Source organism: Danio rerio, chromosome 15 (genome assembly GCF_052040795.2).
Source record: "Danio rerio strain M-AB ecotype USA chromosome 15, GRCz13ab, whole genome shotgun sequence".
Lineage (NCBI taxonomy): Eukaryota > Metazoa > Chordata > Actinopteri > Cypriniformes > Danionidae > Danio > Danio rerio.
Genome location: NC_141035.1, coordinates 4,176,693 through 4,197,299, shown reverse-complemented (window position 1 = coordinate 4,197,299; position 20,607 = coordinate 4,176,693). Strand labels below are relative to the sequence as shown.

General features: G+C 40.8%; 1 protein-coding gene across 1 annotated transcript; it reads left to right on the top strand.

The window, feature by feature from the left end:
• The first annotated feature begins 8,605 nt into the window (after positions 1-8,605).
• Positions 8,606-20,607, top strand: LOC141378002 (G protein-coupled receptor 87-like). Its single transcript, XM_087283650.1, has 3 exons — positions 8,606-8,628; positions 14,326-14,705; positions 18,074-20,607. Exons 1-3 carry the CDS (start codon positions 8,626-8,628, stop codon positions 18,672-18,674), a joined length of 984 nt encoding a protein of 327 aa, XP_087139776.1. The 5' UTR covers positions 8,606-8,625; the 3' UTR covers positions 18,675-20,607.

The window sequence follows — 20,607 nt, the reverse complement described above, 5'->3', positions numbered from 1 at the left end:
CTTACATGACCTGGTTACACTCAGATGTTAGCTTAACTGTAAATAAAAGGACCGGAAAAATGGTTACACTTTATTTTAATGTGATGTAGTTACATTGTAACTGTTCAAATCACTGATGAGTAATACTAAAGAGCCCCTATTGAACATTAAAAAGGGTGATATTTTGGTTTCAAGGGTCTCCAACAGCAGGCTGATCTGCATGCAAGGTCAAAAAAACACTTTTATTGTTTAATAATATGCATTTATTTTTACCTAATTTTCCCAGCGACTCCCATATGATTTGTTCAGCGATTCATTTCAAACCCCTCCTTAGCTCAAAGCTAATCTGCGCTGTTTACTGCGGTTTTAGACACCACTACAAATGGCTGCTCCCTCAAATAGTGCACTATTTAAGGATATTTAGCAAATCACTTCACTAAACAGTCTACAAGGCAAAAAAGGCAATTGAGGTGAAACTCTTAAAAATTACAAACATGTCAGTGCTAAATTTAAGACTCTTCATCTTTGCTTTGAGAGGATTTCACAGTGTTGATCTGTGACCAAGCATTAATCCTAAGAACCCGTTTACGTTGCGTTTTAGTTTTAAAACCGTTTTAGATCAAAAACAATCTGCGTCCACACTAGCGTTTCACCTAGCGTTTCTGAACATATCTCTGTCCACACTACGCCACCAAAAACGTACATCACGTGACCATTCGCACACTCTGGGCATGTGCGTTTGAGTATAAACAGGAAGCATGTGTCTCGCTCGGCATTTGGTTATTGTTAGGCAACAAACACCGGTTGAACAATGAACGCGATGGCAAAGAAAGCAAGAGACGTATTTTTGTGGACAGACGACGAGGTCGAGTTGTTACTAAATGTAACAAATGAATAACTGCACAATGGCGCCTAAAACAGATAATAGTGCAAACAACGCTCCCATTTCTGTGTCCATGTTGTTGTTTACAGTGAAAGCTGGTCTGCTGTCTTCCGGTAGCGTTAAAGCCATGTGTTATAGTCATGTGATAGGGGCTTGACGAATAAGGGAAGGATACGCAATGACACAAAAGCCTTAATGAGGTAGGGAATCTCAGCAGCCCCGCCTTTTAGATGTCTCCGCTTTTCCCCATCCACACTGAGACAAAGCAGCAGCGTTTCAGAATGCCTCTCTAGCATTTCCAAAATGCTCCGTTTTCGGCACTCGAAAACTCTGGCGTAGTGTGGACGGATGGCGTAACCGTAGCAAAACTTATGCGTTTTCAAACTAAAACGCATTAGTGTATACGGGCCTAATTCACCAAGACACAGACATCTCCACAAGGGTGGTTTCCAGCAATTGGTGTCAACATTTTTACATTTTAGAAACATTTGATGATACTTGAGCCTTTATAAAGCTATTGGCTGAAAACTTGTCAGGGATGCAGTCACTTCAGCAACAAAAAGAAACATTAGCATGTCTTAGTATATCAGTCATATTTATTCTACTCAGGTCATGTTTAGGAGAAGCACGCATGTAAGAAACTGATGGTAATGATTATTATGTCTATTATAAATGATGTCTATTAATAAATATCTGACAGAAACTCTGCACTTACTAGCCAGTCACTGTGTGTGTGGTTAATAACAACCCAAGCTCATTCTGGAAACGTAGCCCCTCGGACGTTTCTGGAGACCACGATTTACGTGGCCGGAGGTACGTAAGGCTGTGTTTAGTTTTTTTCAAGCGAACGCTGCGGGGCGGTGTGGTGCCGCTCCGCCCCTCCTCTTCGCGCTCGCCGACCGACGGCTCGCCTCCGAGTGGAGGGCTTTCCCGATGCAAACAGTTTGTCCGCTTAGCTCACAGCATTGTATCGGCGGAGCGGAGGCCCCGGAGGAGGAGCCGGCCGCGGTGGACGACGACCGGGATCGAGTCCGGGGAACAGCAGGTTCCGGAAATCAGGTAAGATGAAAAACGGAATCCGAAAAATAAGGGCGAGAACGCGGCGGGATCCGAAAACGCGGTCGAAATCATAAACGAGGGCTTTGGCTTTTTTTTTTTTTCTTCTGGACGGCTTTTGCGAACCGTCGCTTGGGTTTAGGGAAGGAGGAGGAGGAAGAAGAGGGCGGCCGGGTCGGCATATCCGGCGGCTTTTCGTGCGAGAACGTCGCGGGCGCGAACGACGCGCACTCCCGAGAGGCGCCCGAGACGCGAAAAAGTGCGCACAGCGGCCTCTCGCGGATCCGCAAAAACAAAAAAACGCTCGAATACGAACCTCCCGGGACGTAAATCGCGGTCCACAGAAACATCCGCAGGGCTACGTTTCCACAATGAGCCCGGGTTGGTTAATAAACATGCTGAGATCATCATTGGCAATGAGGTCAACTCAACATTCTAAGGGTGCTTCCACACATGTGAATCGATTCAGTTGTTCTGAAACAGGGATTCAAATTGCTACAGTGTTGCTCTTTGTTCTTGGTGCGGTTCGCTTTCACACGGTAAAGTTTCTAAACGGACCAAAAGAGCTAAAACAAGTCAGGTGTGACTAAACTCTCCTCACATTGGTCAGAGTTTCACGGTTTATTTTGAGTCCCGCTCAGCTGTCAGGAGGGGGTGGTGGTTTGGTGTTGTTTGACATCCCTGCTGAAAAATCCAGCTTAAACCAGCCTAGGCTGGTTGGCTGGTTTTAGCTGGTCGACCAGGCTGGTTTTAGAGGGGTTTTGGCCACTTCCAGGCTGGTTTCCAGCCATTTCCAGCCTGGTCTTAGCTGGTCAGGCTGGGAGATGACCAGCTAAAACCAGCTTGACCAACCTAGCCAAGCTGGGAGTCCAGCCAAAACCAGCCAAATCCAGCTTAAACCTGGCTGGTCAAGCTGGTTTTAGCTGGTAATTTTCCAGCCTGACCAGTTAAGGGGTGAGAAGAATGCGCAACGTATTTAAGGACCGGGAGGGAGACGCACGACTTTGCATGATTTCCGGAAGATTATCACTCGTTTGCGGGCATCCAGGAGTCTCTGTGTATTTGCGGGAGACTTCTAAAGACTCCAGGAGACTTGGGATGTCTGTTGAATGACCTCCTGCCCTACTCATAATTCTCTCTTCATATAGCCGCATACATGCCTATTACATATCCATAAAACACTGTGATATAACAGGCCTCGGATCGTATCGCTTTCTCACTGCAATCGATCCTCTCCAGAATTTTGTTTCAATTGAGCCGAGACCACCTCATTCAAGTGATCTCGGAGTGATTGTTTTGGTGCAGATCTGAGCACGATCGGTGGATTCACATATGCCAAATGAACTGCGCTAACTGCGCAAACGAGACAGTTTCCGAAACAAAAGTCTAGGTGTGAAAGCACCCTAAAACGGACCAGGGAGGGCCAAGTCGAAGACTCATTTTGTTCCCCTGGGCTCTACGCTGGGTTGGAAATTCCAAATTGAACCAAAACAGTCTATTACAATTGGCTTAAGGTTGGCAAGCAAATTTCGGCACATTGCAACCAACATAGAAACTTAAAAAAACAACAACAACACTTACTCTAAAATTAAAGGGACAGGTCACACAAAAACACTTCAAATTTTCCAAACCTACATGACTTTCTTGATTCTGTCAAACTCAAAAGAAGGTATTTTGAAGAATGTTGAAAAGCAACAACCATTGTTTTTTGTTACTACTATGGATGTCAATGACTGGTCTCCAAAATTCTTCAGAATATGTTGTTTTGTGTTCAAACGAAAAGAGAGATATTTGTAAGAATTTGTAATTCGTTAGAACCACTTATGTGTGAGTAAATAGTAAATGTTCCTTTAAGACTTCCCACTATTGCTTTGTAAATAAATGTCTCATCTGTTTGACAATTGGTTTCATGAGAAAACTTTTTTCCATGAAAAACAAAAAAAAAATAATTTCAAAGAATGTGCTTCTCTTTTTAAGTTATTTCCTCTTTTTTTTCTCCACATAAGAAGCTTTCAAGTAAACCGAGCTAAAAATTGAGGACTTTTGTTTAGAGCATTTATTTGGATTGCTCACGTACTTCCCTAAATAGCAGGGTCCCAGAATCTGACGCTGGAGTCTCAGAGGTGAAAAAAGGGACATGGAAAAAGAGGAAATAGAAGAACTTAATTTGAAACAAGCACTCATTTCAGACCGTCTGTGCTATTTGACTAGGTATACAATAGAAAGATTATACAAGACATGAATAGAAGACATGAATGAGCTGAAATTGTCGTGACATGAACCCACAGGACTAACACAGTCTAGCAGATCATGTGTGCTAACCACTAGATCACACTTCTGATCATGCTTGTTCTATCTGATGCAAACTAGTCACATTAACACTGGTTAGAGTATATTATATTTAATTAAAATTATTTGTAAATTAACTTAAAAATAAACATATTTCCTAAACTGCTTTTCGATTGGTCAGAAATAACATGTGGAAAAATGTCAATGGAACTCCCGCAAGTAACAAACCGGCAGACACAAAATGTCGCTTTTGACTATGGAGGAATGACCACGCTAGCTGATTGCATCCCTGGTCATAGTATACAATATAGTTTGTATACATCACTTAGGACAAACTATTTTACTACTTGCACATGTGGTCTGCTTACATATTTTGAAGCATATGGTCTAGAAACAATTGCGTGTAATTCCATGGGTCTTTTCAAGTTCACTGCCTCTGCTGGTTTTAGTTTCAGTATTTCAGTGGCACAATTGGACACAATCAACCAACAAAAAATTCTAGCTGCAGATGTGGTTAGTAAAAGATCTGATGATAAAAAGCCTGCCGGATACATGAGGGTGAAACATCATACCATTATTGCATGTCACATGTCACTCATTCCAGCCTGGTCTTAGCTGGTCTTCAAGGCTGGGAAATGACTAGCTAAAACCAGCTTGACCAGCTTAGCTAAAACCAGCTTGACCAGCCTAGCCAAAACCAGCTATGTCCAGCTTAAACCAGGCTGGTCAAGCTCGTTTTGGCTGGATTTCATTTTCCAGCCTGACCAGCTAAGACCAGGCTGGAAATGGATGGAAACCAGCCTGGAAATGGCCAAAACCCCTCTAAAACCAGCCTGGTCAACCAGCTAAAACCAGCCAACCAGCCTAGGCTGGTTTAAGATGGATTTTTCAGCAGGGGAGAAGGACAATTGCCAGTAAAGTCACTAAAGTTACCCAATCCTGGGCTATCTATTAAACTTTTGGTTAAGCAACAATTGATTGGGACAGATTAATAATTATTATTATGCCTAATATTATAGTGTAGTATTTTCATAGCAATTTAAATGACATCTTAATATGTACAATAAGAAACAAAAAGAAGGAGCTTTTACTGCATATCAAGTTTACACTGTTTTATTGTGCTGGAATGTTAAAGCGGCCCTCCTATGAATTGTCAATCACTGATACAGCCCCCCACCAATTTGAGTTTGAGACCCCTGATTTAAATGCTAATGTGTACTCACAGATAATACCATTGCATCATTACTCTAGTTTTTAACCTCTTTCAGAATTTATTGTTTAGAGATGTATGACTATGATCAATGTTGAAAATTGTTATGCTGTAATATATGGTTTTACTTTTAGTTATTTTCATGTTGTAAAGGATGAGTTTTGGTTCTATTCTACTATCCAGCATGCCTTGCAACACCAAAACAATAAAAAAAAAATATATATATATGAGGATTCTTGATGTCTATTCATGTTTAAAATTGTGAATTGGGTGGCACGGTGGCTCAGTCGTTAGCACTGTCACCACACAGCAAAAAGGTTCCTGGTTGTAGTCCCAGCTGGGTCAGTTGGCATTTCTGTGGGGAATCTCCCCGTGTAGGCGTACGTTTCCTCAGGGTGCTCCGGTTTCTCCCACAGTCCAAAGACATGCGGTATAGGTGAATTAGGTAAACAAAAGTGGCAGTGGTCTGTGTATCTAAATGTGTATGAATGTTTCCCAGTACTGGGGTGCAGCTGTAAGGGCGTAAACATTTGCTGGAATGCAGTTCCATGCATTTTATTCCGATGTGGCAACCCCTGATAATCAGGGACTAATCCAAAGCAGAATGAATGAGTTGTTAATGTTATAAAGTTGTTCATGATAGAAGATCGTGATCAATTTAAAGGGTTGCTAACAATTAGTTGTTTGTTAACAGCAGTTGTTGTCTATAATGCTCAATAAACACATACTTGTTCATTTAATCATCTGTTTCGGTGTTAATTTGAACACCCTGCTGGATGTTTCCATATAAACACAGGGGCTGAGCAATGTATTTCAATTTCAACTTTGCTGTCAAGAATAAACAAAAAAAGTATGTTGCTTGCTAGCTGCCAATGAGTCAAATTCAGTGATTTGACCTACATGTGTTGTAAATGATGCTATCTCTTCAGTGTGTATACTATTTATGTGTTGTTTGTTCTATGTGTGGGACGCTTACGTCAGAGATTTTCGGACCTCCACAACAACAACGTACATTTTCCAGTGAAGAGGAAAAGCTGAGAAAGACAAACTCTGTCCTGATTCCAAAGAATTAAGAGGGTCAGAAGCCGGCAGAGCTGAGGGTCATCGCTGTCCTGAGAAAACATGCAAGACTCAATGCGGAGGTGGACAGAGTAAACTGAGTGAAGTAAATACAGAGGTCAGAGGTCATCTGGCTTTATTTAGATGAAAACAATATGGCGAGGAGCAGTAAAGTCGACAATAATCCCACAAGTTTGATCCACATGATTGAGATCAGAATTGAATTGAGAATTCGTTCAAACTTGAACTGCTGAACGTGCAGTGTACAGTGGAGATAACATTTCACAAGTTCCCACTTACATATGCTTGGCTTTTATAGCAGGTTTGGCATGCTGTCCCAGGAGAGAACCCTGAGCTCAGAGATATTGAGCTCAGGGCTCCCGCCCGGTCAATAAGCATATCAGGGGGTCCGAGATCAGGTAGGTCTCGATAGCTCCCCCTTTAGAAAAGGGAGGAAAAGGAGGAGATGGGGTGGAAGGGGGGATTCTTCCAAAACGAAGATAGAGCAATGAGGAGAAAGTGATCCATTTATAGTAAGCTAGTATCACTCTGATTATTACTGGATTATTACTTATTACGGATAAGTGGCCAGCAGTGCTTAATCATATCACATGCTCCTCTCAAAATTAGTTTATGAAACTTTACTAAGTAAACATCTGATCATAGATTTGCACAAGATCTGTGTTATGTTGGAATGCTTTATTGGAACCATATTGGGAGTTTTGTACTATGCTGGTACCCAGTATGCCTTGCAATGTACACTCACCGGCTACTTTATAAGGTAATACCTTTTGCCTACAAAACTGCCTTAATCCTTCATGGCATAGATTCAACAAGGTACTGGAAATATTCCTCAGAGACTTTGGTCCATATTGACATGATAGCATCACGCAGTTGCTGCGGATTTGTCGGCTGCACATCCATGATGCAAATCTCCCGTTCCATCACATCCCAAATGTGCTCTATTGGATTAAGGTTCGGTGACTGTGGAGGCCATTTGAGTACAGTGAACTCATTGTCATGTTCAAGAAACCAGTCTGAGATGACTCGCGCTTTATGACATGGTGCACTATTCCTGCTGGAAGTAGCCATCAGAAGATGGAGACACTGTGGTCATAAGGGGATGGAAATGGTCAGCAACAATACTCAGGTAGGCTGTGGCATTGACATGATGCTCAATTGGTACTAATGGGCCCAAAGTGTACCAAGGAAATATCCCCCACACCATTACATCACCACCATCAACCTGAATCGTTGATACAAGGCAGAATGTATCCATGCTTTCATGTTGTTGATGCCAAATTCTGACCCGACCATCCGAATGTCGCAGCAGAAATCGAGACTCATCAGACCAGGCAACGTTTTTCCCATCTTCTTTTGTCCAGTTTTGGTGAGCCTGTGTGAATTGTAGCCTCAGTTTCCTGTTCTTAGCTGACAGGAGCGGCACCTGGCCCCGGAAAAGCGGTTGAAAATGATTGAATGGAGGTATTCAGAGTTTTTTACTTGTTGCTATGCATGCTAAATCCATGGATGAGTTTTGTATCATTTTAGCACACAATATGCCTTACAACATGAAAAAGAAATATGAAAAGTTTGTTGACCGTCACGATTGTTGAGATATACTGAATGCTGATTCCTGATGTTGAATTGATTGTCACTATTGTTCAGATTTATGTTTGTTTTATTGTATATTATTGTCTAAAATAGATGATTTAATATTTTTAAAATCTTTTAATGATCAAACTGTTAGATGGTCCTATTGATTCAAATAATTTCCTTGCATTATATATTAACATACAGTTGAAGTCAGAATTATTTGATTTGATTTGATTTATTTTTTGTCTACAGAACAAACTATGCTGTTAACACACTGCCAATTAAAATAGTAATGAAGACATGATTTAAAAAAATTTATATGGATAAATGTTTTTTTTTTTAATGGACAATAATTATTTACAATTTCATCCTGTATGATTTTAGGCTTCTTCTGCTTTTTCAGTCGATTATGGTGATTCAATGATTACAGTGCAAATGAATGTTCCTTTTTCTACAATCAAATAAACAAATATTTCACTACGTCATTTGCTCATGATACAGTTCCTGATTTTAAGGAAGTGTAAGACAATCTTCTTCTGTCATAGGAGAGAGAATGGTAAGTCATGCTTTCTTTTAACTCATGTGAAACTTCTCTGAGTGGAGTTATAATCAAGAAAAGTGTCTCGAAAGCTAATCAATTACTTTGCGTTTATTCGATTTAAAGTCTTCTGATATGTGTATAACTTGTATGATATATTTATAATATATAATTATATATTCATACATAATATTGAGCTATTTTATAGAAGTGTAAAAATTCATAATAGTGTAATAGTAATAATAATAATTTTAACACACATTAGTATTGAAAGCTCGCTAATTTTTAGTACTGCACATCTAGTGAGCAACTGATGAGTCTGAGGTGTGAAGTAGTTTTAGAGAGTGGTGAGTCATTATTGAGGTTAAAGTTAGTGAACAGCAAACTAAAACACCAAGTATATTCATGCCTGTGCTGACTAGCTCAAACAATCACCTAATCAGTCATAAAATAACCCTCATGTTGTGGGGCGACATGGTGGCAGAGTGGGTGGTGCTGTCACCTTACAGCAAAAGGGTCGCTGGTTCGAGCCCCGGCTGGGTCAGCTGGCATTTCTGCGTAGAGTTTGTATGTTCTCTCTGTGTTCCCGGGTGCTCCAGTTTCCCCCAAGTCTAAAGACATGCGCTACAGGTGAATTGAGGTGAGACTAAGCGTGTGGTCCCAGTGCTGGGTTGTGGCTGAAAGGGCAAAAGTTGGCTGTTCACTCCGCTGTGGCGACCTCTGAAATAGAGACTAAGCTAAATTAATGAATAAATTCTATGGTCATTTGCTAAGTTATAGACAAGTTAATCTTTGCAGTGCAAAATTTGGCAGAATTTATGTCAGGTTTGATATGCTATATCCTTGTCCCTGCAATGAATTAGCAGTCACAGGCAGTGAGAGAGATCATGTGTGTGGCCATATCTAAACTTATTTAGCTGTGGTGCAGCCAGGGCTGGATCAAGGGTGCTTTCACATCTGTAGTTCGCTTCATTTGGACCGGACCAAGGACAATGAATGATGCATTGTTGCATTTTCTGCCATCTTTAGGTCGTTTTCACACCAGACTGCTGGCTATGGTCAAAAGCAGTTGAAAAGAACCAAAATGCAGTCATCTGACAAAATCCACATCACTCATTGGCCAGAACATAGTTCCTAAACTGCTTTTGAAGAGTTCAGACTTAGCTGATGATTGATAATAAAGCTTGTTTGGCGTGCTGTCCCGGGAGAGCCCTGAGCTTATAAGATCCTCAAGCCCTGGGCTCTCTCCCGTTGCAAGGCGAGAGGGGAGTTTGAGCTCAGGTAGATCTCGATGACTCCCCCTCTTGCTTGTTGTAGCTAAGTGTCAGATATGGATGCTGAAAGGTGTACTCAGAGTTTAGCTAAAGTATTTGGATTAATCGTTTAGATTGCTTGTTTTTGAACTGTGGGAGGAAACCGGAGGACCCGAGGAAAACCCACGCGACCATGGGGAGAACGAGCAAACTCCGCACAGAAATGCCGTCTGGTTTGGAAAGGAATTAAACCAGGGGCATTCTTGCTGTGAGGCAACAGCGCTAATCGCCGGCCACCGTGACGCCCGTTTGAAAGGAGGGAAAGTAGTGTTGGGTGGGGGGGGTTCTTCAAGACGAAGATATTGAGATGAGACAAGTCTGGTTATTTATAGTGAGTTAAGGATCATCTGATAGGATAATCAGTCATTAGCTAAAGTTGTTACAGCTGTGAACAATCATAAGCACGTGATCCTCTCGAAATTTGTTTATAAACTTCACATTGTTGCATTTTCTGCCATCCTTGGGTCGGGTTCACACCACACTGCTGGCTTTGGTCCGAACCAGTTGAAAAGAACCAAAACGCAGTCATCTGACAAAATCCACATCACTCATTGGCCAGATGTTGTTGAACATAGTTCCTAAACTGCTTATCGATGGGTCAGAATTCACGTGTGGAAAACGTTGACCCAGCTCCCAACCCAACTTTGAGAATAGATTAATGGCATATATATATAATGATGATTACATAATGTAAGTTTATATATGTTAATATTGAATGAGATTATGTAGGGTGGAAAATCTGTACATTGTCAGTGGTCATTGTCTTGTCAGTAGTCCCTATTTATTAACAACCTACTCCCCCATTTTACCTGTTTGTTAGCCTCCGTGTATTTAAGCTTCTTTGTTTCAGTCTTTGTTTGCTAGTCATTGTATGTTGATATTAGGGGTGGGATGGTTGATTAAATAATCAGTTTGGTTCGTATCATGGTTCTATGGTCACGGTTCAAAACAGCCCTATTGTAACACCTAAAAATACCATACATCAGTATAAAATACATAGCCTTATAATCTACCATTTACAGTATTTAAAAAAAGTTATTCTCAAGGCCATGTAAGCTAAAAACGAGGCAGCTTGATCTTGGCAATAGATGCATTGTTTTCATAAATTACATGTGAAATTCTGATACAGCAACAGGGGGTAATGCAATGTAGGCAGCTGTCATTTAAGAAAATTCTGCCACAAATGTTTACCTTTAATTTAGAGTCAGATTAGCTCACAGTTAAAGATGAGTAGTAACATCAGACGTTGTTACATGGGTTTAGCTTATAGTTGTAGTGCAAGAAAATATATAGAAATATATCCGAGAACTGTGATCGAAGTTAGAAACGCGCACAAGTGAGTTTCTGCCGCAGCTTGTACTGAAATCTTTAAACTGATCAAACCTGAAGCATACGAGTTTGCAGCATTAACTGAAAAAAGAGTGAAGGTGCCAGGTATCCATGAGATATACACACATTCCAGTCAGATACCACTTAAAACACTTGGTTCCCTGGAGTCAAGTCATAAAGAAAGAAATTGTATAAATGTGAACTGATCGATACACACGTACCAAACTGTCAAGAAAACGGAACTGTTTATTTTTTATTTTTATGAATCATCCCATGCCTAGTGAATATGTTTCTCTGTTTTATGCTCCCCCATCTTCTGGCTTGTGGCATTGTTTCAGCCCTGTACTTTGAATGTTTGTGTGTGTGTGCGTTTGGTGTTATTTTTTGATGCCTGTGGTTTCCTGAACCACTCACACCTCTTTCGCGCCACACTCGCATGCAAAGCAGAAGTGGTATGTGTGTCTCATGTATGAGAAGCAGAAGAAGCAAGCATGCAAGTGGCTCTCACACTGGCTATGACAACACACCTGAATAGCGTGTCCTAATATGTGTAGAGGTTTCATGGGTAAATTTGAGCAGCCTGGTGACCAATTTTCATTGGTTGCACATTCCACCAGTAAAGACAGAGGCTGCATCCGAAATCGCATACTTCAATACTATATAGTAGGCTAAAATCAGTATGCGAGCCGAGTAGTATGTCCGAATTCATAGAATTCGAAAATTAGTATGCGAGAAGTACTTACTTCTTCCGGCAAGATTCTGGAGTGCGCATCACATGCACACTGCGCTATCCCATAATGCCCCGCGAGAGAATTCATGAATGGGAGTGAAGCGAAGGAACTAACGCAGGTAGGTCACGTGACCATAACAAAATGGCGGATGTAGCAAGTCCGAATTCCATTCATACTTGTCACATTCATACTCTATAGAATTTATTTTTTTAACGGCTGAGCAGTATGTTTAAATTCAAATACAGTACCTACTGAGTAGTAGGCGGTTTTGGACGCAGCCAGAGTTTAAGTATGCAAAATTTTGTTGTACGGCGCTGCTTAAAAGGGCGGGATTAAACAAGATATATAGACATTTTAAAAAGCAAGTGATCATTCTGTAAGCGATTCTGTAGGACAGAGTTCACCAAGCTTAAATGTTGCAACAAAGCGAACTGCGAAACTTGACGCACAGCCTTGCGTTTCCGGTCTGACGCAATTGTGTGCATATAAATGGAAGTCTATGGGGAGAAAAGTCCAGTGTGACCGCAGCTTAAGAGCAGAGTGTGAAGGTTTAACTTGCACAGTAATAGCAGTTTTGCTTAAAATATTGCAATGCACACAACATTATGGGTGACATATTAGAGTTTAAACAGGACAAGTTGTTGGTGCGAGTCTCACTGGCACATCTGTGACCAAGACAGCAAGTCTTTGTGATTATCAAGAGCAACAGTATCCAGGATAATGTCAGCAAACCACCAAGAAGAAGAACCACCCCACATAGCAAAATTTCTCTGGCCCAGCTCTGGCCCACACAATCAGGTTTTGCTTGGCCCACATGCCGCTGTTAATTACGGTACATGACTGGACCAAATCTGGGGTCCAGAAATCTGGGCCAAATACTACGTTTTACACCTGGGCCAAATCTTGTGTGCTGCATTATAGACGGTGCCACCTCTGCCAAACCCAGGCCATGGTTGGCCCACATGCTGTATGCCAGTGCCGGGTGAATGCCTGATGTCCCAGCTTTATGCCAAATCTGGGCCAGAATTCTTTGCTACTAGGGACATCCAGCAGGAGTAACTGTGGACACGAGAGGAAAATTTAGTTTATTCAATTCACCTAAAGTGCATGTCTTTGGACCTCTCTATTCGGCCGCCCTACGCAGATATAGGGCGCGGGTGGTGAGGGTAGTGTCGGGGACGGCGCCCTCTCTATTTGACCGCCCTACGTGGATATAGTGCGCGGGTGGTGAGGGTAGTGTCGGGGACGCCGCCCTCTCTATTCTGCCGCCCTAGGCGTCCACCTAGGTGGCCTCTATGGACACGCTGGCCCTGTGTACAAGTTGTCAATAATGTCTTCATTTTGTGTAACAGTTTACATTTACATTTTACATTTAGTCATTTAGCAGACGCTTTTATCCAAAGCGACTTACAAATGAGGACAAGGAAGCAATTTACACAACTAAGAGCAACAATGAATAAGTGCTGTAGGCAAGTTTCAGGTCTGTAAAGTCTAAAAAGGGAAGTATTAGTAGTATTAGTATTTTTTTTTTTTTTTTGGTACAGTTAGTGTGATATTCAGAGAGGCAATTGCAGATTAGGAAGTGAAGTGGAGACTAAATAGTTGAGTTTTTAGTCGTTTCTTGAAAGTAGCGACTGACTCTGCTGTTCTGATGCAGTTAGGGAGTTCATTCCACCAACTGGGCAGATTGAGCGTGAGCGAAAATGATTTCTTCCCTCTTTGGGATGGAACCACGAGGCGACGTTCATTCACAGAACGCAAGTTTCTGGAGGGCACATAGATCTGCAGAAGTGAGCGCAGATAAGAAGGAGCAAGGCCAGAAGTCACTTTGTAGGCAAACATCAGAGCTTTGAATTTGATGCGAGCAGCAACTGGCAGCCAGTGCAAACGGACTAGCAGCGGAGTGACATGTGCTCGTTTAGGTTCATTGAAGACCACTCGTGCTGCTGCATTCTGGAGCAGTTGAAGAGGCTTGATAGAGTTAGCTGGGAGCCCAGCTAGTAGAGAGTTGCAGTAATACAGCTTGGAGAGAACAAGAGCTTGAACAAGGAGTTGAGCTGCATGTTCAGATAAGAAGGGTCGGATCTTTATGATGTTATAGAGTGCGAATCTGCACGATCGAGCAGTTCTAGAAATGTGGTCAGAGAAGCTTAGTTGGTCATCAATCGTTACTCCAAGGCTTTTCACCATTTTGGATGCAATAATGGTTGCCCCGTCCATCTGGATTGAAAAGTTATGGTGTAGAGTCGAGTTGGCAGAAACTATTATTCACTATTCACTCAATATAACTATTGAATTCACTCACTATTCAATATAACATTATTCACTCTCTATTTCAATAGGTGCCAGCTTCCACATCCAGCTCAATCATGGACCAGAACGCAACCAATTCAACCGAAGAACACTGTGGCTTGTCTGAAATGCCAGCTCGTCTATTTTTCATAACTGTATACACAGTCATTTTTGTGGCCAGCCTAATGCTCAACAGCATTGCCATTTATGTGTATTTTTTTAAAGTTACAACTCAGTCCAGCATCACAGTGTATCTGAAGAATCTGGCAATAGCGGATTTGTTTGTCTGCCTGTGTCTGATATTACGCATTGTTAAGTATGCTAGTGCTTCTGTGGGAATTCAAAGTATCTACTGTAAGTTCGGAGCTCCAGCTTCTTACCTCAACATGTACTCCAGTATTCTCTTCATGGGCTACATTGCTGCAAACAGGTATGAATGTTGGAATGATTGATTCACGCATTATTATTTGAATATCAGTTGCTGTAATTTCTCCAACACAAACATACATATGAGCAATGACACACAGGAGTCTCTGATGAGCCTTGATGAAGAGATGAAGTAAATCCAGGAGGTTGTTATCGCAGAATAAAGTCTCACATGAAGACTTTATTCTTTACTTTAAGAAAGTCAAGCTTTATTTTGTGAAAACAACCACCTGGATGTACTTTATCCCATTTATTAAACTGGTGAAGTGGAACGTACACTAATCTACATATATTAAGTCACAAAATAGTTGCCAAACAACAAGCATATATATGAATGTGATTATATGGTGTGGTGGCCTGGTGGCTCAGTGGTTTGCACTGTCGCCTCACAGCAAGAAAGTCGCAGGGTAAAGTATTGGCTGGGCCAGTTGGCATTTCTGTGTGGAGTTTGCATGTTCTCCCCGTGTTGGCGTGGGTTTCCTTCGATTGCTCCAGTTTCTTCTACAGTACAAAGACATGCGCTATAGGTGAATTGAATCAACTAAATTGGCCGTAGTGTATGAGTGTGTGTGAACACGAGTATGTTTGGTTGTTTCCCAGTGCTGGGTCGCAGCTGGAAGGGCATTCACTGTGTAAAACATGCTGAATAAGTTGCCAGTTCCTTCAACTGTGGCTACCCGTCATAAATAAAGGGACTAAGAAGGAAAATTAATGAATATATTTACTGATGGTCTAGACCAGTGGTTCTCAAACTGTGGTACGTGTACCACTAGTGGTACGCGGGCTTCCTTCTAGTGGTACGCGGAGGAATGCAATATGGCATGTACAAGCTACATATATTTCAAAATTTATCAAAAATGATGTATATAGTATGCCATATATGACATATAGCCTATATTTCTGAGGTAATTTGCCACATTTTTTTAACTGTGCAGAGTTGTAGCTGCTTTACTATGCCTACTACACTGCTGTATTTCAATACTGCTCATTTTGGTGGTACTTGGAGAGACAATTTTTTTCTGAGGTGGTACTTAATGAAAAAAATTTGAGAACCACTGGTCTAGATGATTTAAAATACCCAGATGTTATTAGTTTTCTACATTAGAATGCTGTGACTGACCAGTTTTGAAGGCACCAGTGTGTAAATGAAAAGAAACAACCACAGTGTTAAAAAAAAAAAAATGTATGTGAAAGGCTGCTTCCTTGTGCAATAGACTCAAAATTGTGTTCAGAGCAATATTTATAAGAGAGGAAGAGACTTTAATATTTCTTTATTTTGATAATTATTAGCTCAAAAGTGCCGCTTGTTAAGAAAACAAATGCAAATACAAAAAACAAAACAAAAAAAAACATACATCCAAGTAGTTAAAATGATCAAAAACTCATCTCTCAGATCTCTGACGACACCACTGACACTAAACAGGAAGCAGACAGCTTCATCATTTTTGAGTCAAAATTTCTTGGTCTGCGCTATTTGCAGTGTAAATTTACATGTGTGCGTGTGTGTGTTATCAATAATCATTGCTATATCACACATGTGTATCAACACTAAAACCACCACTGGGTTCATTTTACCCATTGCTGCTTTTTAAATGTACGTAAGATGGAACCAGATTTAACAGATATAACAGCAAGCAACAAACGACATATAACCAGATTTAAAAACGAGGCATTTTTACCTAGAGGCACCACAAAAAAAGAAATAAATAAATAATTATACAAAAACACTTTTTTGCTAAGCCATTGGCCGTTTCTGGCCATTTCTTAACAGACTTGTGCGTTGATACATTTATCTGCTCTGGCAGTTGTAGTTTTACAAAAACCACAGGTGGTTAACAGATTCTTATTCATGTACACACTTGTGCTGTCAAACTTGTATAAATGCAATGTCACACTCAACTTTTGTAGACATGGTATTGAATCTGCATAGGAAGCTTATATATAAACACACACTCACTGGCCACTTTTAGATACTTCTTAATGCTAATTTCTAATCAGGAAGTCACATGGCAGCAACTCAATTTATTCATGTAGACATGGTCAAGACGATCTGCTGCAGTTCAAACCGAGCATCAGAATGGGGAAGAAAGCTAATTAAAGTGACTTTAAATATGACATGGTGCCAGACAGGCTGGTCTGAGTATTTCAGAAACTGCTGATCTGCTGGGATTTTTACGCACAACCATTTCTAGGGTTTACAGAAAATAGTCTGAAAAAGGGAAAATATCCAGTGAGTGGCAGTTCTATGGGTGCAAATGCCTTGATGATGCCAGAGGTCAGAGGAGAATGGCCAGAATGGTTACAGCTGATAGAAAGGCAACAGTAACTCAAATAAGCACTTGTTACAATTGAGGTCTGCAGAAGAGCATCTCTGAATGTACAACACACCCAACCTTGAGGCAGATGGGCTACAGCAGCAGAAGACCACATCGGGTGCTGCTCCTGTCAGCTAAGAACAGGAAACTAAGGCTACAATTTGCACAGGATCACCAAAATTGGACAATAGAAGATTGGAGAAACGTTGTCTGGTCTGATGAGTCTTCATTTCTGCTGCCACATTTGGATGGTCGGGTCAGAATTTAGCCTCAACAACATGAAAGCATGGATCCTTCCTACCTTGTATTAACGGTTCAGTCTGGTATTGGTGGTTATTAAATCTGATTTCTTAAACATGACTGAGTTCACTGTACTCAAATGGCCTCCACAGTCACCAAACCTCAATCTGATAGAGCACCTTTGGAATGTGGTGAATGAGAGATTCACATCATGGATGTGCAGCCGACAAATCCGCAGCATCTGCGTGATGCTATCATGTCAATATAGACCAAAATCTCTGAGGAATATTTCCAGTACCTTGTTGAATCTATGTCACCAAGGATTAAAGCTGTTCTGAAGGCAAAAGGGGGTCCAACATGTATATTATGGCGTATGTTATGGGATATATAAAGGGAGAGCTCACCCAAAAAATACCCACTATTTTCTTATTTTCTTAACGTCATGTGGTTCCAAATCATTATCATTTTTCTTTTTGTGTTGGACACCAAAACAGATATTTTAAAGAATGTATGAAACTAGCAAATGGCAAAATCCTGCCAAAGTCAAAAGCTACTGGTTTTCAACAATTTTCTAAATGTCCTTCCTTTGGGTTCAGCAGTAGAAAGAATCTTTTGAAACAAATCAGCCAAGTACTGAGCAATGAATACTAATGCTTATAAAAAAAACTGTACAGTAGTTCAACAATTAATCATCCTTATTAACTAAAGAAACAGGAAATCACAAAAACACAAGTAGCACTGTTTGCTTAGAATGACCCTATTTCTATATTCTGACAGCGTGCTCAGTGTTATTTAATCATCTCTTGCTTTATTTCAGATATATGAGAATTGTGCGGCCACTGGAGACTCACAGGTTACAAACTGTCACCTCGACCCGTTACATCTGCGCTGTGACCTGGGCTGCCATGCTTGGATGTAATTCGATCTACATTGCTGCTTTCATCATTACTGATAAAGAACACCCTGCCGACAGTGGTTTTGACTGTGAAAGCTTTCATAGCAACTTGGTCAAACAGATCCACCTGGTCCTGCAGATCACTTCCTTTTTAGGCTTTTTGTGTGTGCTGGTGTCCCTCATTCTGTTTTATTGGTGGAACGTACAGAAGCTTCAGCAAGCTCAACGCACTATGCCGGAGCAGCCTGGTAACAAAAAGCTTAGCAAATCCAAACGAAACATGCAAGTTCTAGTGGTCATTTTCTGTGTGTGCTTTGTGCCTTATCACCTGATAAGACTGCCATATGTGTTGCTCAATCCCCTGCTGCATGACTGCACCACAGCTCAGGTTTTCCACATCCTAAAAGAGCTGACTGTTCTGCTTGCAGTACTTAACGCCTCTTTGGATCCGTTAATTTACTTTGCATTTTGCAAGACCTTCAGGAGCCATCTTAATCTCCAAAGATTTTACAGATCCGAATAGGAACTGATACCATCAGTGATGTCAGTTTTGCTCTGCAAATGCAGAATGCCACCTAATTTGATGATGTTGAGTGAAGACTCTGTGTCATTTTCACCACTAGGGGGAGCATATACGCACAACCAACATAAGTGCATATTGATGATGCTGTGACAGTATGGAATCATGGGAGTTGATGTTCATCCTATCCTTATCAAACACAGCTGATCCAACTAATCACAGTGTTCAAGATTACTGGAGACTATTACGCAGGTGTGAGTTCGAGGTGGATGGAGATAAACTATGCAGAGCTGTCGCCCTTCAGGAATTGAGTTTAAGCCATTGCTTTTAAAACCTTTTTTCTCCATTACATCTTTAAAAAATATCACATCTCTGCTGATCTAGTGTAGAGCTGAATAGTATGTTGCTGTTGCATTAATAGAAACAAAATGAAGCCTTTAGCAAATGTAGACAGGTGGTGCTGGGGGAGGTGGAGGGTTTCAGGGGAACCAACTGCTGGAGCAGCTTGCAGCAAATGATGATTTCGCAATGTTGATGTTGCCATGCCATTAAGCCACTGTCAACAGAAACTCTCAATGCTTGTTCTACCTCTGAGATCTTCAAAAGTCACTGATTGGTCCCCTGCTTTGGACTGACAGTGATGAGCGCCACTATGTGTAAAAGTTGAAAAAATTAAAAAAGTCTTGGTGCGAGGCTCTGAAAAAGAGAAAAAGATGTGAGTGTATAATGGGTCACACATACAGTTGAAGTCAGAATTATTGGCCCCCCTGAATTAATAGCGCCCCTGTTCCCCCCCCCCCCCCTCCCCCAATTTCCGTTCTGTTCTGGGAAGATTGTTTCGGCACATTTCTAAGCATAATAGTTTTAATAACTTATTTCTAATAACTGATTTATTTTATCTTTTCCATGATGACAGTAAATAATATTTTACTAGATACTTTTCAAGACACTTCTATACAGCTTAAAGCGACATTTAAAGGCTTAACTAGGTTAATTAGGTTAACTAGGCAGGTTAGGGTAATTAGGCAAGTTATTGTATAATGATGGTTTGTTCTGTAGATTATCGAAAAAAAAATTAGCTTAAAGGGGCTAATGATTTTGTCCCAAAAATGTTTTTTTTTTAAAAATTCATAACTGTTTTTATTCTAGCCAAAATAAAACAAATAAGACTTTCTCCAGAAGAAAAAATATTATCAGACATACTGTGAAAATTTCATTGCTCTGTTAAAAAATATTTGGTAAATATTGAAAAAAGAAAATCTAAATCAAAAGGGGGCTAATAATTCTGACTTCAACTCTATCTGTCAATATATCCGTAAATATAAGATTTTGTCTCATCTTGCACGCACGCACGCAAATCAGTCTGAGTACCTTTATCATGCATACGTACTGAAGCGAAAGAGCAGTAATTGAACCCACTGTTAGTGCTAGCATTTTAAGGTGCTTTCACAAGTTTGATGTCAGAGTTCAGTACATTTAGCTAGTGTGAACGATGTCTTCTGAATTTAGGTGCGTACCTGTGAACCGTTCCCAAGTTAACCTAAAAGAGGTAGTCTGGGGTACAGTTCACTGTCATGAATGCAATCTTACCACTTTCGATCTTTAGTTTTCACAATGTTCATTCGGGGGTGTATGTCTGTGTATAACTTACCTAGGCAACAAAATAGCATTGCATGCTGCTCAGAAGTAAAAACGAGTGTGAACACAAATAATGGCAAGACGGGATGGCAAGGGGTCACAATTGGACTTGGGTTCGGACTAGGCAAGCGGACAAAGTGTGAAAGCACCCTTGTTTAAAAGATACTTCAGTTTTTAAGTTTTATTGAATCTTACATTTTTACAATTGCATTACATTAATGTTGTTTTAGGAGAGGGTTCCTAATGCACAGTTTATTTGGTTTTATAGTGAATTGTGACAAAACAAGTGTGCCTGTTC